The following is an 18,316-nucleotide window of genomic DNA, read 5'->3' as shown; positions in this document are numbered from 1 at the left end:
GTATTGGAGAGTATTGAGCCTGCTGTGGAACACGGTCACGGGAGATTTAAGTAGCAGTCTGTGAGAAACTCTCTGCTTCTCGAGGGCCAGTTTTGCTTTTGTATGATCATCCACACTCTGACTCTCACGTGGCTGTCATGTGAGTCAGCGTGGTGCTGTGCTCACTGAGGCTCATTTCTCCTCGCAGCTGTCCATCGATCAGTTATTCTGTGTGAGTGAGCGGATCACCATAGCCCTCTGTGAAAGTGTTGCAGTATAGGTGGTCTTGTCCAGAGGCTTCTGTGTTGATGATAGAATTTTACCTTGATGACTCCGTTTATGCCTAACTTGCATACATATCTTAGCACTGAAGGGCATAATTGTATTCTTATTATAGTGCCCCTTGCCCCTTTTCATTGTTAAAATGTTTTGGTTCATGGTAGGCATGAAATTAAAAAGAACATCAAAAGCATGAGGTCATTTGGTGGGTTGTCAGAAAAGTTACTTTCTATCCTAAATTGCTCTGTGTTGCTTGAAATCCCTCTCCCAGCACCTTGTGGATCCTTGGCCCTGCTCCTGTACCTGTCTCCCTTTCCTTGGAGATTGGGGGATCTGTGATTAATTGTTCTACTAATAAGTCTGTGTAAAAATGAACCCTAAGATATGTATTCAAATGTCTTTTTTTCTTTCATGCGATTGTTTCTAACACAGTTATAAGATTATTTCTTTGTTGCTTTGTATGTCCCTCCCCCACAGTATAACCCCTGCTTTCACTGTATTTGATGTTGGTATAATTTGTGGAGGGGAAGGGGAAAAACAAATCGTTTAAATAGGGATACAGGTTTAAATAGGGATACCCATTGCAACAATGAGATGTACAAGTTGTTATGTTAATAATGAACTTTACAACTTTGGGGCAGGGGGAGGGGGGAGGGTGCAGGAAGGATTGGGTGGGGGGGGGCGGGGGGAGGATGGGAAGGGATGGGAAGGGGAAACAAAGGAGGAGGCTACAATGCTTGATAAGAAATGTACTCATTCTCTTGCCCATGTAATTGTAACCCCTCTGTACAGTATTTTCACAATTTAAAAAAAAAGAATAAAAAAAAAAACCTTTACTTACTACTTTGTGCCAAATGGAAGTAACTTGGAAAATTCTTAAAAATCACCTTGCTCATTAATAAATCTTTTGTTTTTTAATTTAAGGCTTCTACCTAGTCTAGAGTTAGGAGTTAGGTTTCACTTCTGCCACTTCTGCTTATGTGGTGCTGAGAAATCGAACCCAGGGTCTCATTCATGCAAGGCAAGCGCTCTACCACTGAGCCACCTTCCCAGCCGTCTCAAACAATTTTTAAGCAAATGTCTGTTAGATTGTTTTTTAGATTGACAGCTAGAAATATATGGTTCCAAAAGTTCTGCATCACAAACACATCTTACTTTCTTTGCTTTAGTTGTTTTTTTAAAAAAATAACTCTAGTCAAAAATTTGCCCAAATGTGAAAAGGATGTAGCTCCATGGTAGAGTGCTTGCTTAGAATGCACAAGGAACCAGGTTCTAAAATGTGCCCGAATCCAAATGTTCAAAACCACTACTAAGAGTAATAGTAAAAATGATTTGTCATGGTTATGCTCTCCTTTGGCCTTTTCCTATGATTATGTCTGTACATTTATTTATTTATTATTTTCATCGTGGGCTTGAACTCTGGGCTGGGCTATCCCTGAACTCTTCAGCTCACTCAACCACTTGAGCCACAGTACCACTTCCAGTTTTTCTGCTAGTTAATTGGAGATGAGAGTCTCACAGACTTTCCTGACCAGGCTGGCTTTGGACTGCAGTCCTCAGGAGATCTCAGCCTCCTGAGTAGCTAGGATTACAGACGTGAGCCACTGGTGCCCTGCTTCGGTACATAAACAAAGTGAGTCACTCTGTGTGGGGACTGAGGCCTGAACTGTAGCAGGGTCTTGGGTGCTCAGTCTCACTCAGCTTCCTTGCTCATTGCTGGAACTCTGCTGCTTGAACCATGCTTCTAATTTGGCCTTTGCTAGTTAATTAGAGATGGAATCTTACAGAATTTTCCGTTCAGGCTATCTTCTCACTGCCATCCTCTGATCCTAGTCTCCTGAGTAGTTAGGATTACAGGTGTGAGCCACTGGCGCCTGGCATGCTATATAATTTTTTTTTATTATAAGTACAAAATTTTTAGAGTCACTTTCAAAAGGATGTATTAGAATATTTTTTGTTTCTACCTTCAGTTACAATAGCAGCATATGCATTTTAGCTCAGATTAATATAGATTTTATATTTCTTTGTGCACACTTGATTGCAAGAAACTTCCAAATTTGTCTCTAAACAAGCCATACACTATTAATAAAACTTTCAAATTTAAGTTGACTATGAAAATAACAATACCCAATTTGGGCTTGGTGCTTTATACATTCTCCTCTGCAGACTTTTTAGGACACCATAACTCTTCCCACCAGTTAGTTGCTGAAAACATAACTAATGAAAGCAGCTTTTCCTTCGTTTGATCCCCAAAAGCTCTAAGGCTCTGATTTGTATCATTTTATGTTGTATCACAAGGGGCTTCTCTTTTCTCTGTATCCATTATTTTTCCCCCCCTTACTGGCCTTGTTCCCTGGCAGTTTTTCTATGCTTCTGCAGTTTGTCTAACATACATTCTACTCTGATCCTGATGCTGCAGTCTGAGCCTTGGTGTGCGAACTCTGAGCTCTGACTTCACATTTAGGTCCAACTTTTCCAAGTGAAGAATTCTGTCTCTTGTAACAAGTAGGTTGTTACATGTGACAATTGGTTAAGAAAGAATGTAATCAAATTGCTCCATAGAACTTTATAATGATAGTAGTGCTATTTGAACTTTTTCATTGGAATTTTTCTCACCTGTCATCTGTATGAGCCTTATAAACCCAAAGCAAATTTTTGCTCATATGGAAGCTTTGATCTTCATTTTAAATTAAGGCCATGTAATTCCTCAAACCTTTGAATTAAACCAAAACTATTTTTTTTCAGGTTAATGACATTGCTTAATTTTTTTACCTTGACCTGTATATACTTTGAAGTTAAGAATATTAGGAATGTGGGGGTCTTACATACTGTGACAGACTGACTAAATGTAAATTGGTTTATTTGAACCAATTTGTTAAATTTATATGATACTTGTCATTTAAAATATGTGTTTTTTACCAGGCACTTTTGGTTCATGCCTGTAATACTAGCTGAGCTCTGAGAACTGAAGTTCAAAGCCAGCCAGGGCAGGAAAATCCATGAGACTCCTGTCTCCAGTTAGTCACCAAAAAAGCCAGCAGTGGAGCTGTGGTTCAATTGGTAGAATGCTAGCATTGAGCAAAAATGCTTAAGAACAGAGTCCCAGAGCTGAGTTTAAGTATATGTTTTTTGTAGCTACTTGGAATCCACATTGAACTGCATTTTTAATGTTAGTGAATATACGCTTCCAGCTTCTTAATGAATATCTTTTAAAAAGTCTTTGGGGGGCTGGGAAGTTGGCTCAGTGGTAGAGCACTTGCCTTGCATGCCTGAGGCCCTGGGTTCGATTCCTCAGCACCACATAAGCAAAAAGAAAAAAGCCAGAATGGCGCTGTGGCTCAAGTGGTAGAGTGCTAGCCTTGAGCTGAAGTGCTGAGGGACAGCGCCCAGGCCCAGAGTTCAGGCCCCACGACTGGACCCCCCCCCCCAAAAAAAAAAGTCTTTGGAATGTTAAATCCATTATTGTGAATCTTTTGATAAAACAAAGGGCCTTTTGCTTTTGTAACTCTTTATTTTTTATTTTTATTTTTATTTTTTGTCGGTCATGGGGCTTGAGCTCTGGGCCTGGGTGCTGTCCCTGTGCTCTCTAGCTCAAGGTGAACATACTACTTCTTGTGCCACAGCGTCACTTCCAGTTTTCTGGTGGTTAATTGGAGATAAGAGTCTCATGGACTTTCCTGCCCTGGCTGACTTTTAACTGCGATCCTAGATCTCAGCCTCCTGAGGAGCTAGGAGTACAGGTGTGAGCCACCCACCGTTCCCGGCTAGATTTATTCCTTATGTGATAGAAGTGGCCTAAATCAGTGCTGTGATGAGGGGCCACTGTGAGAGGCACAGGCACATCTGACCTCCTCTGATGGGCACAGCCACAAACCCAGACACATCAAAAATACATACAACCATGATGATGACGATTTGCCTTGTGAAGGTTAAAATGTATATGTGACCTTAAGTATCACTATTCCACAATTTATGCAATTTATGAAATCACCTAATCTCAATTTACAAAAAAAAGAAGAAAAGTGAGGTAAGGGGTGGGTTAGGAGCGATGAGTATGGGTGACAATGTTATCAGCACATTGCATTCATAGACTGTTTTGTAGAATGAGAACTTCTTTATACAACTACTTAAAGATAATAAAAAAAATTAAAAATACATACAAGGTGACCTTCAGACTTGTGCGCATCAGCTATCTGTAAGGCCAGAATGGATTTTGTTTTTTGGTTTGGGTTCCATCCCTAAAATATTCCCAAATTTACTGTCTGAAACCCTTCTGGAAGGTTGTCCAAACCTTTTTCTTTCTCCCTGGTTTGGAGACAGGGTCTCACTAATAAGTCCGTGCTGATTCTGAATTCTCAGTCACCTGCCTCAGTCTCCCAAGCCTGGGATTTCAGTCATCGCTGGCTGGTGCCAAGCATTTTTGGATCAGGAACACTCAGCCTGTCCTAGGCATTTAGCTTAAAAAGCAATTGTTGTTCCATGCTTTTGCTTTTGTGGTAATAGTTGTTCAATGTTTCGTTTTGTGGATATAATGTAACTTAATTCTACAGCCACAGGCCCTGCCATGAGCATCTGTAAGTACACCAGATGCTTTTCAATGTCATAAAGATGTTGAAGAAAACACTGGTGCTTGGCGTCAATTCAGACTAGTTTTTAAATCAGAACCTCTGGGTAGCAGTTCTGGAGATATTTTGGTATTTTAAAAATCCTCAGTTGACCCCAATATGGAGGCTGGCATGAGGGCCATGGCTGTGACTAAATGATGGTTCTTAAAAGTGAATTTGCTTTACCTGACAGTACATTATGCTCTACATTAAGACCAACTCCACATAATAGAAACCTGGAAGAATGGCTTACAGTATGTTGTATGTGAGTCTGTACACAGAGGCAGCCAGGGTTGACATGGCAGCAGCACTGTCACATGAAGCCTGCTGTTACCCAGCTCCTCTCTTCTGTTTTTATTGAACCAAGGTTCAGTCTTATTCTTTACCTGTAAAAGCGCACCTTCAAACACTAGTGCTCCTGCCATTACACCAACGTTCTAGGCTGCAGGCTGAAGGAAAGGTCAAAAACCAGAGTCTGAAGACAAGTCAACTGTTCTTTTTGAGAAGTCCCTGGAAACTCACAAAATGCTTGTATCTCATTGGCCAGAACTTGTTTGTGAGGCCACATCTGGCTACAAGGAGGACTGGCATTCTTCCAGGCAGACTCTGTCCTGATATAAACTAGGGTTATTTTCTTTTTAATGAAAGAAGAGAAAATCCTATAGCAACAGCCACCAGCACCCAGGCCACAGTGTCCGTGGAAACTGTGAGATCCTTCCGTCTGCCTCTCCCAGAATCAGGCCCAGCTCCTCATACCCACCGAGTCAGCTGAAGCTCCAGACAGGATGCTAACAGAAGCAAGGCAGAGTATTTTTACAGTTGGACCCTTGAAAGATGATGGAGCTGTGTAAACTTTGTTGTGACTCTACTTCAAGTTCACCTCTCACACTGCAGGATGTTTATTACCTTCCAATGAGGTACTTCCTATTTGTATTTTTAACATGCCCAGTGAATGTACTGGGCAAACATATCTGCTAACTAAGAAATACAAGGTATTTGTCACATGGCTTGCTGATCCTCAGTTTTTTGTTATTGCAGTGGATGAAGGTCGAAGCAAGGAACCTGACCGGTTGCAGGTATTTTACAAGAAAGCCATCATGCCTTATGGTGTTTACAAGAAGCACCAGAAAGATCCGAGCGAGGATGCCACGGTGCAGCAGTACGCAAGCTTGGTGGGGCAGGCGTGCTCCGAGAGGATGCTGCTGTTCAGGAACTGACGTGCTTTGTGGCCTCTGCTTGGCGCCTCGGCTCCACCCTCCCTGCCATGTACTGTTCACGTCCACGTCCAGGAGATGCTGCAGCCCCCACCGCGCAGATGGCTTCACGTCGACTGTCCTCCAGCCTTTCTAAAACATTTGTGACAGTGCATTTGTGAGAATCCCATGGTTAATACAAGATATTTTTTACATATGTGACGACCATAGCCCCATAGTGGAGGTTTGTCATTTCAGAAGTTTGTTTCTGGCACAAGATACGCTAAACCTCTCTAATTACTATTTTAGGAAGTAAAATTAAGAATTGAATCCAAATAATCATCACAGTTATGTTGGTTTTAACTGTCAGAGGAACTCAGACTATTTCCTCGGATACACTGAGTTACTCTTACTTACCAGGATGAAGGCAGGAAGTGCATCTTTGTAGACAGCCAGGCTGTGCGCTCACTCAGCATCACCATTCGTGGCAGACCTTGATGTACAGACACTGACAAGAGCTCAGGTTCACACTGAGTGTCTGTCTGTCCAGGACAGTCTGATTCCTGTCTGATTTGGGCATCATTTTCCTTCTAGAGTGAATCGTTACTAGTGTTTCCTTGTGTTCTCAAAGTCACCTAGTTTGGACAATAAATTCTGTAACCACCCTAGTGACACACTTGTTCTGTCTCTAAAAGTCTAAGCAACAGAAGTTTGAAAGGAAAACACTTTTTGCCTTGATCTAAACCTACCATAAGGAAGTATATCTGTCCCCATTCCTGGGGCTCTGGACACTTGTAGTTTAGTGAAATCTGGTTAGCGTCCGGCTGCTCTCAGGGCTGGGTGCCAGCCACATTCAAGTCAGTAGGGTCATTTTGAGCTCTGTCCCTTTTCTGGCCCCCTGGTTGTGAGTTAGGGAATGGGTGTTGCCCTTGGGACCTGAAGCAGAGACTAGTCTCTTTTTTCCCCCTCACTTGTTTTGTTGAGCACAGGGCCGGGTGCAAGGAGAGCATTAGGCATGGCGAGGTCGGAAGTGAGAACAGCGAAGCTTCCTGTGCCCTTTCTCAGCAGGTTTCTCTTCGGTTGCCAGTGGCTCTACTAGCCAGCCCTCTTTAGACCCTTTTGCCCATTGTTCTGCTTTCTACAGTTCTTTTTTAGAGCCATATAAAACTTCATAGTTTAAATCTCATTACTGATTGTAAACTTTTCTCCAAAACGCACTGAATTTTGATAAACATTAATAGTAACATTTATGAGTTTAGAATTAAAAAGGGAATACCATTTCCTCCGATTGCAAACATCCTGTCCTCTCAAGTATCCTGGAGGTTTGTAAATCTCTCAGGAGAACAATCTCCGAAGGAGCAGGCTTAAATGACTAACTCGAAACTGCCTTCAAAATTGAGAGAACTTTTCCCACCTTCAGAAACTAGTTTCTTTTTCCCCTCTATTAAAGATGGCTTCATTTTATGACTTTCATAGATACTCACTGTAAGCAATTAAAATACTAAGGAAAGTAAGAAAGCCAGAGTAATCTGAAATCCTGTCCAGAGAGGGAAAAGAACTGTTGCTATGTACACACACACACACACACACACACACACACACACACAGAGGTACACACACACTTTTAATATAAACTATGTTCTATATGCTGTTTGTCTCCTCAACAGTAACTTATGAAAATATGTGTATGAAATTTTAAGAGCAGTTTCAAAGAAAGTGCAGAAAGTGTGGTACACAGTTTGATTATTAGATAAGGGCAGGGCAGCACATGGTGCTCTTGGCTGGCCAGGCCAGTGTCTTAGCCACACTGTGCCCTGCCTTGCCCAGAGTGGCTGCATGCCTGTGGGATCCATGGCAGTAGGAAGCAAAGCACGGGCTGGCATCTTCCCACAACCATGCAGAGTTCAGGTTAGGGCTGCTCTCTCTACACTCAAAAGCTGCCCTAGGATGGTGTTCTAGGTTGGCTGTACAGCAACTTGGTAATGCATGTCTTCTCCATCCCTGTGCTCATGCTGATGGTCTTTTGAGAAAAATGTTGACCCTAGTGTCCAGGCGTCTTCAAGGATGTGTATTTGTTCTTTTGAACAGTGGCCAAATGAATGTGCAGATGGCTGGAAAGGACAAACAGAAAGTGATCCAGCTTTGTCATTTGAGACACCTGATTTTTTTCCTCTAAAGAGGAAAGGTGTAAACTAGACCGTTTACATCTTTTCAAGGAAAGAAGCTTTGTTTGCAATCTTAGTGTTTTAGTTTCCTTCTCAGTTCAGATCAGTTCACATCTGCCTCCTTGCCTTGGAGCCAAGATGGAATCTTGATTCCCCATGCCACTGTCTATATGTAAATTATTTGTTTTGGGAGATTTTCATTATCTTATTTTTGTTAAATATATCCTGAGCACTTTTTTATATTCTAAAATATAGAGGCTATATTATCAGACAAATATATTCATTTGATTGAAGTTATTTAGGTAAGAATTATTGTTTTATTTTTCCTTTCAAACAGTTTATCCTATCGTTCTTCCATCATTCTGCAAATGTCTGTTTTGTGTGGTTTCTTAGCATATCAGTCTCTATTATGTAAAAGAATCTTTCTAGATTTCTGAACAGTAAATGGTTTGGTTTTATAGACATTGTATTGTTTCAGTATGAATAAAGGTGAGAGAGAGAAGCTAACCCATATGAGCAGCTAACCGAGTATGTATATTGTGGCTAATGTAAAGGAAATGAAGTGAGAAGAGTTGGAAGTGTTTGAATTACAATTTATGCAAATGTGGGTCTGCAGGAAACCAGTGATTCTATGGCAAACTGAGGGCTGCATGTGGTCCTTTTGCTCTTGTGTATGCTTTTTCATCAATCTACTTGAAAAATAAAGCTGTTTCTATCTGCCGTGACTTCTGTGGGTCATTATTATTTAAGAAACATAACATATTCATCTTTGAGAATATTGCCTGGATGCATTGCTCAAGCAAGCACAAAGCCCTGAGTTCAAACCTTAGTACCATCAATAGGTGTGTGTGTGTGTGTATTCTTGAGTACATTTATCTCTAGTGAATATATAGAAAACATTTCTTATTTAAGTTATAAATTCTAATTTTTGTATTTAGAGTTCTGGGCCATTTGATTAGCTAAATCAAAGTACAGTGGGTTCCTTCGTGTGGAATAAAAGTAAATCTCACTTTAAGTATCATGTTCTCATTTTCACAAGCTAAATTAGGAAGTTGTTAGAGTTGGATTTACCATGTCAATTTACCAAAATTAAGTTTACTGAGGAATCTTTGAAAATAACTCATAAAGGAAAAGTATGCTGGAATTGTTTAATCAACAATATATTGATAGGATATATATATATATATACCATCTACTAGTGATTTTCCTTTTTATAATAGTTTCCCAGTAAGTTGGTGATTTAAATGTTCTGGCTGAACATGCTGGCTCACACTTATCATCTCAGCTACTTTGTAGGCAGAGATGGGAAAGGATCATAGTTCAAGGCCAGCCAGGCAAAATGTGAGTCCTCCTAGCTCAACAAAAAAGCTGGGAAGAGTATGGTCTGTGCTGGCCAAGGAAGCACATGAAACCTTATCTCAAAAATAACCAAAGCTATAAAAAGGGCTGGAAGCATTTCAAGCAGTAGAGCACCTACCTGTGTAGCAAGGCCCTGAGTTCAAATGTGAGTTCAATGCCAACTGACTTTTTTCCAGAGCGGAGATGGTTTTATTGTGTCTGGTTTTAAATGGGATAGTGATCATCAAAAAAAGTCAAGAAAAGAATAGAGAAAAAAAAATCACCCTTTTTTTTTTGACAGTGCAAGCCATCATTCACATTTCAATCCACATCTTTTCACTCTGTTTTCTTTCATGTGTGAGTACGTGTAGGTGTGGGTATCTTATTTGTAAGGATCATGGCATGTACATCATTTTGTATTTTTCAGGTGTTGTGACCATGAAAATTAATGCCTGAGTAATATTCCACTGTCACTTTTGGAAAAGAGGGAGGACTGAATACTCTGATGCCTCCTTACGGGCAGTGTAGGGATTGTAGTTCACCAATACCGATGTTTGTTTTCTCAGCTGAGTATATCCCTGCTGAATTTACATGCAGTATGGGACCCTTCCCTTGTGGGGATGCTCTGAGAAGAGGCCTTCGGAAGGTAAGTAGATCATCAGGGCAGAGCCCTGGTAAGGGGGATTAGTCCCCTTTCAACAGAGCCCTTGGATTGCACCAAAGTTTATCTCTCCCATCATGAAGACAAAGTTGGTATCTGAACCAGAAAGTGTCCTCCATACACCAAATGTATTCTACCTTCATTCCTCTTAACCACCAGTCTGTGTATGGCAACAGCCTTCTGATCAGGTAAATTTCTTGTTAACATTATTCTCAGTCCTCCTTTCCTAGTTCCCTTTGCTTTTCAGTGGACAGGAGGAATTTTCTCCTTACATGAAGGCTCAGGAATCACACTTCTACAAATCGCGCTCCCTCCCATGCCTCTCCTTTCATTGTCTAGTCTACGTAATTTCTGGAAGCTCTATACAAGTATTTTCCGTTTTCCCACCTCTGAACAATGAAATGTTTTGTTTTAAAGATTATTTAAAGCAAATTGAGGTTCTGAATTGATTCCTTCAGGAAAGAGGAGTCTTTAAAAGTTGAGTTGACTAGGCCAGGTAGATAAGCATGTCACTATTAGTGAGCTTTTCACTTTGAAACAGTGTGATTTTGTTGTTATTAAGATGTACAGAGGGACTACCATTCCGTAAATCAAGTAATGCATACAATTCCTTTTCCCCTGGTTCTCCCTCCCATCCTTGCCCACAAGTTGTGTAGTTCATTTTTTATATCATGTATAACGAATGCACACACACACACACACACACACACACAACAAATAGCACGGTAACAGCCCTAGTGACAGCACCCAGGCCCTGAGTTCAATCCCTAGGACCAACACACACACACACACACACACACACACACACACACACACACACACACGTGCACACACACACACACACACACAACAAATAGCACGGTAACAGCCCTAGTGACAGCACCCAGGCCCTGAGTTCAATCCCTAGGACCAACACACACACACACACACACACACACACACACAGACACACACACACTACAAATAGCATGGTAACAGCCTTAGTGACAGCACCCAGGCCCTGAGTTCAATCCCTAGGACCAACACACACACACACACACACACACACACACACACACACACACACACACACACACACACACACACACACACACACACTACAAATAGCATGGTAACAGCCTTAGTGACAGCACCCAGGCCCTGAGTTCAATCCCTAGGACACACACACACACACACACACACACACACACACACACACACACACACACACACACACACACACACACACACACACACACACACACACACACACACACACACACACACACACACACACACACACACACACACCCTAGTTACAGCCCTTGAGCAGTTCAGCTCTTACAGACACCAGGCTTCACTTGGCTGGTCTGTATAGAGCTCGCTGTTGGTGACTAGGACAGATACTTTTTGTTTAATGATCAAAGAGTCACGAAGGTTCAATTCCATGCAAAACGAACAAGAAAAATTGCTCTTTAAGAATGTTGCAAGCCAGAGGCCTTCATTACAAGAAAAGACATAAATGCTGTTGTCCTAACTTGCTATCACTTGACTATGATTTGGGGCCAAATTTTCCTCTGCACTTTTCATTTTTCATGCTTGTCAGTCAGAGCCAGGGTTTTAAAATCATTTAACATAGGCCCCTCCTCCTTTTTTTTTAAAATGAGCGTTGAGAACTCCTGAATGCTTCATGAGATTCAATTCATCACACTTTGTTAATTCAGTATTCAGTAAGTCTGAATAGCACCTCTCAACTAATGGACCTTTTTGATCATGAAACCAGAAGAACAACATTTTAGGTTTGTCAATTCAGAGCTTTCAGCTCTTAGCTCAGTTATATGCATACAGCTCTACATGCTTGTCTAGCATATTAAAACACCATGAGATGATCAGACTGTAATTTGTTCTGAGTTATTAGCCTTTAAAGCAGAGATTACATGCACATACATACAGCAAGAGTGTATATAAAGCTGTCTAGTAATGGTGTGACTTAGTTTCAGTTCCAAGAATCAACTCTGGTAAAGGGTTTGGATTTAGGAATGGTGTGAGGCAAACACTGATAAATCCAATAGGTGTAGCTGTTAGCCACATGGGTCTGTTAAAGGAAAATGTGATCGTGAGATTCACATTTCTAGTACTCACTGTCCACATGCAGATGAGTGACCAGACCACGCCAGGATGGCTTCAAGCGGAAGCTGATTCCTGCCCTCGGGGTTCCCAGGGCCTGCGGCTCCTGGGGGCTCCTTTCCAGCTGCTTCTCTGACAGTCCTTGATGCCCCTTGGCCTGTGGCTGCCCTGCTCTCATCTTCTGCCTCAGTTCACGTGGCCCGGCCATCCTTGTATTGTCTTTTCTTCTTTTAAGGACACTAGCCACCATGGGGCTTAGAGCCAGCCTCGCTGATACAGTGTGACCTCACCTTTACACACTTGCGCCAAGACCCTCATTCCAAAGAAGGCCACGGTCACGGGCCCCCACAGTGAGGACTTCCACATGAATTTTGGTGGGGACAGAATTCAACCGTGGCAGCTACCATCATGAGCAGGATGGATAGAGGATATTTCTATCGTTCCAGAAAGTTCTATGGGGTGGTATTTTCAAATTTGATTAAAAAATTAAAATATATTGACTTTTGATGCTAGTTCTGGTTTCTAAATAGATGGTAAAACACCATGGGACATGAGGGCAGCTTACTGAGACATGTTACCTAATGTTATCCTTTCCATTGTGCAATCTAGTCACATCTTTCATTTCAAGTTCCATCTCTGCAGTCAACATTTCAAAGCAAAAAGGGTTGGTCAGGTACAGTGGCTCACTCCTGGGACTAGAGGCCATCTCAGGCAAAAAAGTCAATGAACAAGCCAGGCATAGTGGTTCATGTTTATTACCCAGGTACATAGAGATACAGGTATGAGGAGTCCAGATCAAGCAAAAATGCAAGAGCCTACTAAAAATACTAAAGCAAAATGTGCTGGAGGTGTGGTGTGGCTCAAGTGATAAACCTGCCGAACAAGATGGAGTCCTGAGTTCAAACCCCATTCCCAAGGGTTTTTGATCTTTGAGTCTCAGGTTCTTGAGTAGCTAGAATTACAGGCATAAGTCATGATACCCAGCTTTAGGGTAATTTTGATTACTGGTTGTTGGTTTTATGTTGTTGTTTTTCCCTTAAGACATACTATTTCTAACCCAAGCTCCCTATTGTTCGCCACATGGAGATCTTCCAGGTTCCAGTAGGATGTGTTATTTACATGAGGAGAGGCTGGTTTATAGACTCGCTTCACTAGAAGTTAAATGCAGCCCCCTGGCCTGGCAGTGAGAGGAGACTGGAAGGAGCTCCGGTTGTTGGGAGGAGCTAGGGGGTGGGGAGGGAGGAGTAAGTGTGGGGTAAGAGACCCAGCTCTTGGGAACCATCCCACAACTGACTGAGCAGATGTATTGTATTACTAAGACAAGCAGGAATAGAACTAAGGTGTGGCAAGTCTTCTATTAAGGCTTCAACTATGGCTGCATGGGTAGTAGCTGATAGTTGTATTTCAAGTACTTCACGTGTCTGATCGTGTCCCTAACCAGTCTGTTAGGAAAGGTTGGAAGTAAAGGAACCCAGCTTACAGGAAAAGTCTAGTGAGCTACTGATCATCTTCATGGATGCATCCTTCATTTCTATTTTCAGGTATAGCCTTTGTTGAGCAATGGATAGTATTAGCACTATTGGGGTACAATGCATAGGCACCTCACTTATCCATTGGCTGCTTATGTGACCACTTCTCTATTAGCAGATAGAATGAGCTAGAATGTGCACCAAAGCTCACACACCTCACAGGAGGGACAGGTAGGCAAGTCTGTGTAGGGATCAGAGTGTAGGGTTTGTGGAAATGATTCTCCCGAAAGGATTTAATGGCAAAGGGAAAAGACAAAGCCAACTGGAAGAATAGACCTCATGTCATAGTCAGCTCTCTCTCTCTCTCTCTCTCTCTCTCTCTGTGTGTGCCGATGTCAAGGCCCAACCGCACACTGTACCCTGTGGACACCTGTAAGATGGGGACAGGGTTGGCATTAGACCCACAACGACCTGACCACTTTCCTCTACTGACTGCATCTTTTGACCGACTTCAGTATGTTTAAAGCAGGAAAAGTATTTGTGAGCAAACCAAACTGGGTTCAAGTCTCAAGGGAATTCTGTTTCTGTGACCTGGGACAGGTGCTGAGGCACGGGAACCTCAGCTTGCTGTCTGAAGGGGTGAGCTGGGCAAGCTGGTGGCCTGCTCTAGGAGACAGTGAGGTTTGCTGGTGCAGGGGTACGGATGAGTGCCTGGCCTTGCTGCTCCACTGTTCTTGCCCCCAAACAAAGCTGGGCGCTGGTGGCTCACGCCTGTAATCCTAACTACTCAGCAAACTGAGATCTGAGGATCACGGTTCAAAGCCAGCCTGGACAGGAAAATCTGTGAGACTCATCTCCAATTAACCACCTAAAACTGGAAGTGGTGCTGTGGCTCAAGTGGTAGAGCACTAACCTTGAGCTGAAGAGCTCAGGGACAGCACCCAGACCCAGAGTTCAAACCCCATGACCGACAAAAAAAAAAAAAAAAAAAGCAAAAGCTAAACAAGTAGCTACCAAAAAGAAAAGTGATCAAAATCAGCTTTTAGCCAAGAGTTCAGTGGGATGCCAATGACTCATGCTTGTAATCCAAGTTACTCAAGTGGTAGAGCACTAACCTTGAGCTGAAGAGCTCAGGGACAGCACCCAGACCCAGAGTTCAAGCCCCATGACCGACAAAAAAAAAAAAAAAAAAAGCAAAAGCTAAACAAGTAGCTACCAAAAAGAAAAGTGATCAAAATCAGCTTTTAGCCAAGAGTTCAGTGGGATGCCAATGACTCATGCTTGTAATCCAAGTTACTCAGTAGGCTGAGATCTGAGGATCACAAATTGAAGCCAGCCTGGGCAGGAAAGTTCGTGAAACTCTCTATCTCCAATTGATCAGCAAAATGCCAGAAGTGAAGCTGTGGCTCAGGTGGTAGAATCCCAGTCTTGAGCAAAAAAGCCAAGGGAAAGTGTGACGCCTTTGAGTTCAAGCCCCAAGTGCCAGCACAAAACAAAAGAAAAAACAAAATCACTCATAAAAAAACACAGCAAACCCTCAAGCAAGGCCTGGAGCCCTAAGTCCACCTGCCCTGGAGCACTGTTATCACAAGCTGGCCAAAGAGTTGCCATTGGAGTAGCAATGCAGAACTGTTTAGGAAATGGTTAATGTACTATAAGAAAATGTACAATGCAATTTATACTTCCATTTAAAATCGTTAAGGAACTAAAATAGGTCCTGTTACTGGATCAGTTGCAGTAATCTGCAAATTCTCGGTATTGGAACAGGTTGAGAAGGTGGAATCAGGATCCGTCTGCCTGGCACTGGCAAAGACCGCTCTAGCGTGAGAAGGTTAAGGACTTCCTCAGCTGCCTTTGCCCAATAGGATTATCATAAACCATTATTCACCAGAGCCCAGGCCACGCCCTCCACTGGTGCTCCCTTTCTAGATCTTGCCCTAATGGGGGAAGAAAATGGGGTTGAGGTACAATTATGTGCATTTTTGTTTGTTTTCTCAGAGACAAAAACTGAACAACAGGATATCTGGATAAGTAACAGCACCACTGCTCCTGTGTAGATTGCCTGGCCCAGCAGGTGGCTGTATCCAGTTACGTTTTAACTGGTAATGACTAGACTGTTTCCATCGCAGCCCCTGACTGCTCTTGCTTTTCTTCCTCGCCTCGGGCATTATTCTTCTGAATGCAGGCGGATTCTGCAGGAGGTCTTGCATCTTAAAATTGGCATCTCACAGAGCCGTCCAGGTTAGCCTTAGCCAAGAATAGTGTCAACTAGGTCAGGAAATCAAAAGCAGGCTTTTTGGAATGGAGGAGTGACAGTGTATAGAAAAAGTCAGAGAAGATGCTGCTTGGAAATGGGTTTGTAACAGATCTTAAGTGGGGGGGGGGGAGAGGGAGGCGGGGGGGAGAGAGCAAGGGGGTGGTTAATAGTTTCTGCAGCCTCATTGTGAATCCACTGCGTGCCAAGCTGAGCCCACAGTCTCCGGGCAAAACACTCTGCTCCCAGGTCACGTTCCAGCGTCCCTCAGTGCCACCGCTGTCCAGCTGGGAAGGGGCAGAGCCACTGACCCAGCCTGGCAGAGAAACCCCAGGGCTGTGCTGAAGTGGGAAGGGGATTTCGGAGCTGTCTCGGGTGTTCTTCAGAAGATATTGGCTTAGTTGACAGATTTTTAATCCCCTTTTCTGCCCTTCCTGTTTTCCACAAAGAGCCACCAGGGGGCAGGAGAAGCTACCTTGTTGTATAGCTTGCTTGCTTATTTATTTACTTTTGCTGACTTATTTTCTTTTACCTCTGGCTGAAATAACACATGGCAAGGTGCACGCTTCTTGGGATATGTTGAGCTGAGGTCTTGAATTTCCCAGTTCTCATACCTTTGGGGTTTTTTTTCTTCCTGATTTGATGAAAACCAAGTTAAATTTTCCTTCTACAGCTAGCACAGTTGAGAAGTGAGATCTTTGTTGGTCCCTGACTTAGCTTGACCCTGAGTATAAGGCAGCCTCCTGGCCTTCTTGGTCTCTGTGATTTAGATTACTTCAGCAGCCTTTAGCCAGTCTCCCCCTACCCCTGCCCTTCTATCTCCAACCGCCCCTGGGTTACCTGGCCTTACACTCTGCACCTACCTGGCCTGAGGCTCAACTGATCTGACAGCAAGCAACCCCTCATTTACCACCCAGTGAGGTCTAAACACCACCTCCTCCCTCAAGCCTAGACGTACCTTTCAGAGCTGTTTCTGCCTCCCTTCCATAGCTCCAGTCCCAGCTTGCCTCCTCTGCTGTGATCTGTTCCCTTGCCAGTCCTACTCAGTGTTCTCAGGTTCCACAGGTTCAAATCCCCAAGAGCACATCTGGGTTCCACCTCCTCGCCAGCCCTTGGTTTGCCTGCAGTACCAGAATTCCTTCTTCCTCTGTCCTGTCTTTCCTAAGGGTCTAGAAAGCCAGCCCCACCCCGGGGCTAGAGACAGGTATGTGAGGGTCTCAGTCAAGTCAAATGAGCCAAAGACCAAACTCATTTGCAAACGTCCCTAGAGAAAATGCTCATGTGTCGTGTGAATGCCAGCATCCTGGACCTCAAGGACTGGTCTCACTGCCACAGCGCTCGTGGGAATGTCTGGGGAGCATTCCTGAGAAGCGAGACCAAACTGGACCACATTGAACACTACTAAGGCATTAGGAACAACAGAAACAACCATAAAGGAGTACTGTAAATTTGAGACATACATAAGAATTTTGCTTTTGAAAGGACTAATGTGTCTGCTTTGAGTATGCATGTACTAAGGATCAGCTCTAAGACACGTAGCCTTTGTCCTGCCTGCTTGTCTATCTCCTGAAACCAGTGGACTGGCAAGTGGGGGTAGGAATGGATAGGTACCTGGGTAATGTGTGGACATTGTACCTAGGCAGGTACCCTCATGATCACCTGCTCCGGAGAACAGGGCAAGAAAGTAAAGGATTCATGAAAAAGAAGGGGTTGACATGCCCCCCGAACAGGAAGAGGCACAGCAGAGGAGGAATTGTCTGTAGATGGCTGTAGATGGCTGGTAGACCAGTTGCTTTACATATGAATTCCTGGCCTCCTGAATATGTAGATTTAGTTCTCACGGGAAGGCCTGTTTATGGTTGGCCACTCATACACCACAAACAAACAACAAATACATCAATGTGAGCTGAAAATTCTTAAAGAGATGACAGCACTGAGGGCTCACATCTGTAATCTAGCTATTCAGGAGGCTGAGAGCTGAGACTTGTGTTTTGAAGCCAGCTTTGGCAGGAAAGGCTATGAGACTCATATCCAATTAACCAGCAGAAAACAAACAAAAAAAAGTAAAGTTGTGGTCCAGGTAGTAGCACACCATCTTCGAGCAAACAACAACAAAAAACAAGTGATAGTGCAAGGCACTAAGTGCAAGCCCCGGTGCTGGCTCAAAAGGAAGGAAGGAAGGGAGGGAAGGAAGAAAGGAAGAGAGGGAAGGAAGGAAGGAAGGAAAAGAAAGGAAAAAAGGAAGGAAGGAAAAGAGGGAGAGAGGGA

General features: G+C 43.2%; 1 protein-coding gene across 7 annotated transcripts in view; it reads left to right on the top strand.

The window, feature by feature from the left end:
- The window catches only part of Ate1 (arginyltransferase 1), a 106,319-nt gene extending 97,374 nt beyond the window's left edge, over positions 1 to 8,945 (top strand). For all 7 annotated transcript variants that reach the window (XM_069988195.1, XM_069988193.1, XM_069988199.1 and 4 more), the window contains one exon: positions 5,901 to 8,945. In XM_069988195.1, coding sequence (XP_069844296.1) covers positions 5,901 to 6,079 — 179 coding nt within the window. In that variant the 3' untranslated portion in view covers positions 6,080 to 8,945. The remainder of the gene's footprint in view (positions 1 to 5,900) is intronic.
- Positions 8,946 to 18,316: the final 9,371 nt, after the last annotated feature.

Source organism: Dipodomys merriami, unplaced genomic scaffold (assembly GCF_024711535.1).
Source record: "Dipodomys merriami isolate MVZ:Mamm:240054 unplaced genomic scaffold, mDipMer1.0.p SCAF_35, whole genome shotgun sequence".
Classification (NCBI taxonomy): domain Eukaryota; kingdom Metazoa; phylum Chordata; class Mammalia; order Rodentia; family Heteromyidae; genus Dipodomys; species Dipodomys merriami.
The sequence above is the reverse complement of the archived record's forward strand: the minus strand, read 5'-3'. Positions and strand labels throughout refer to the sequence as shown.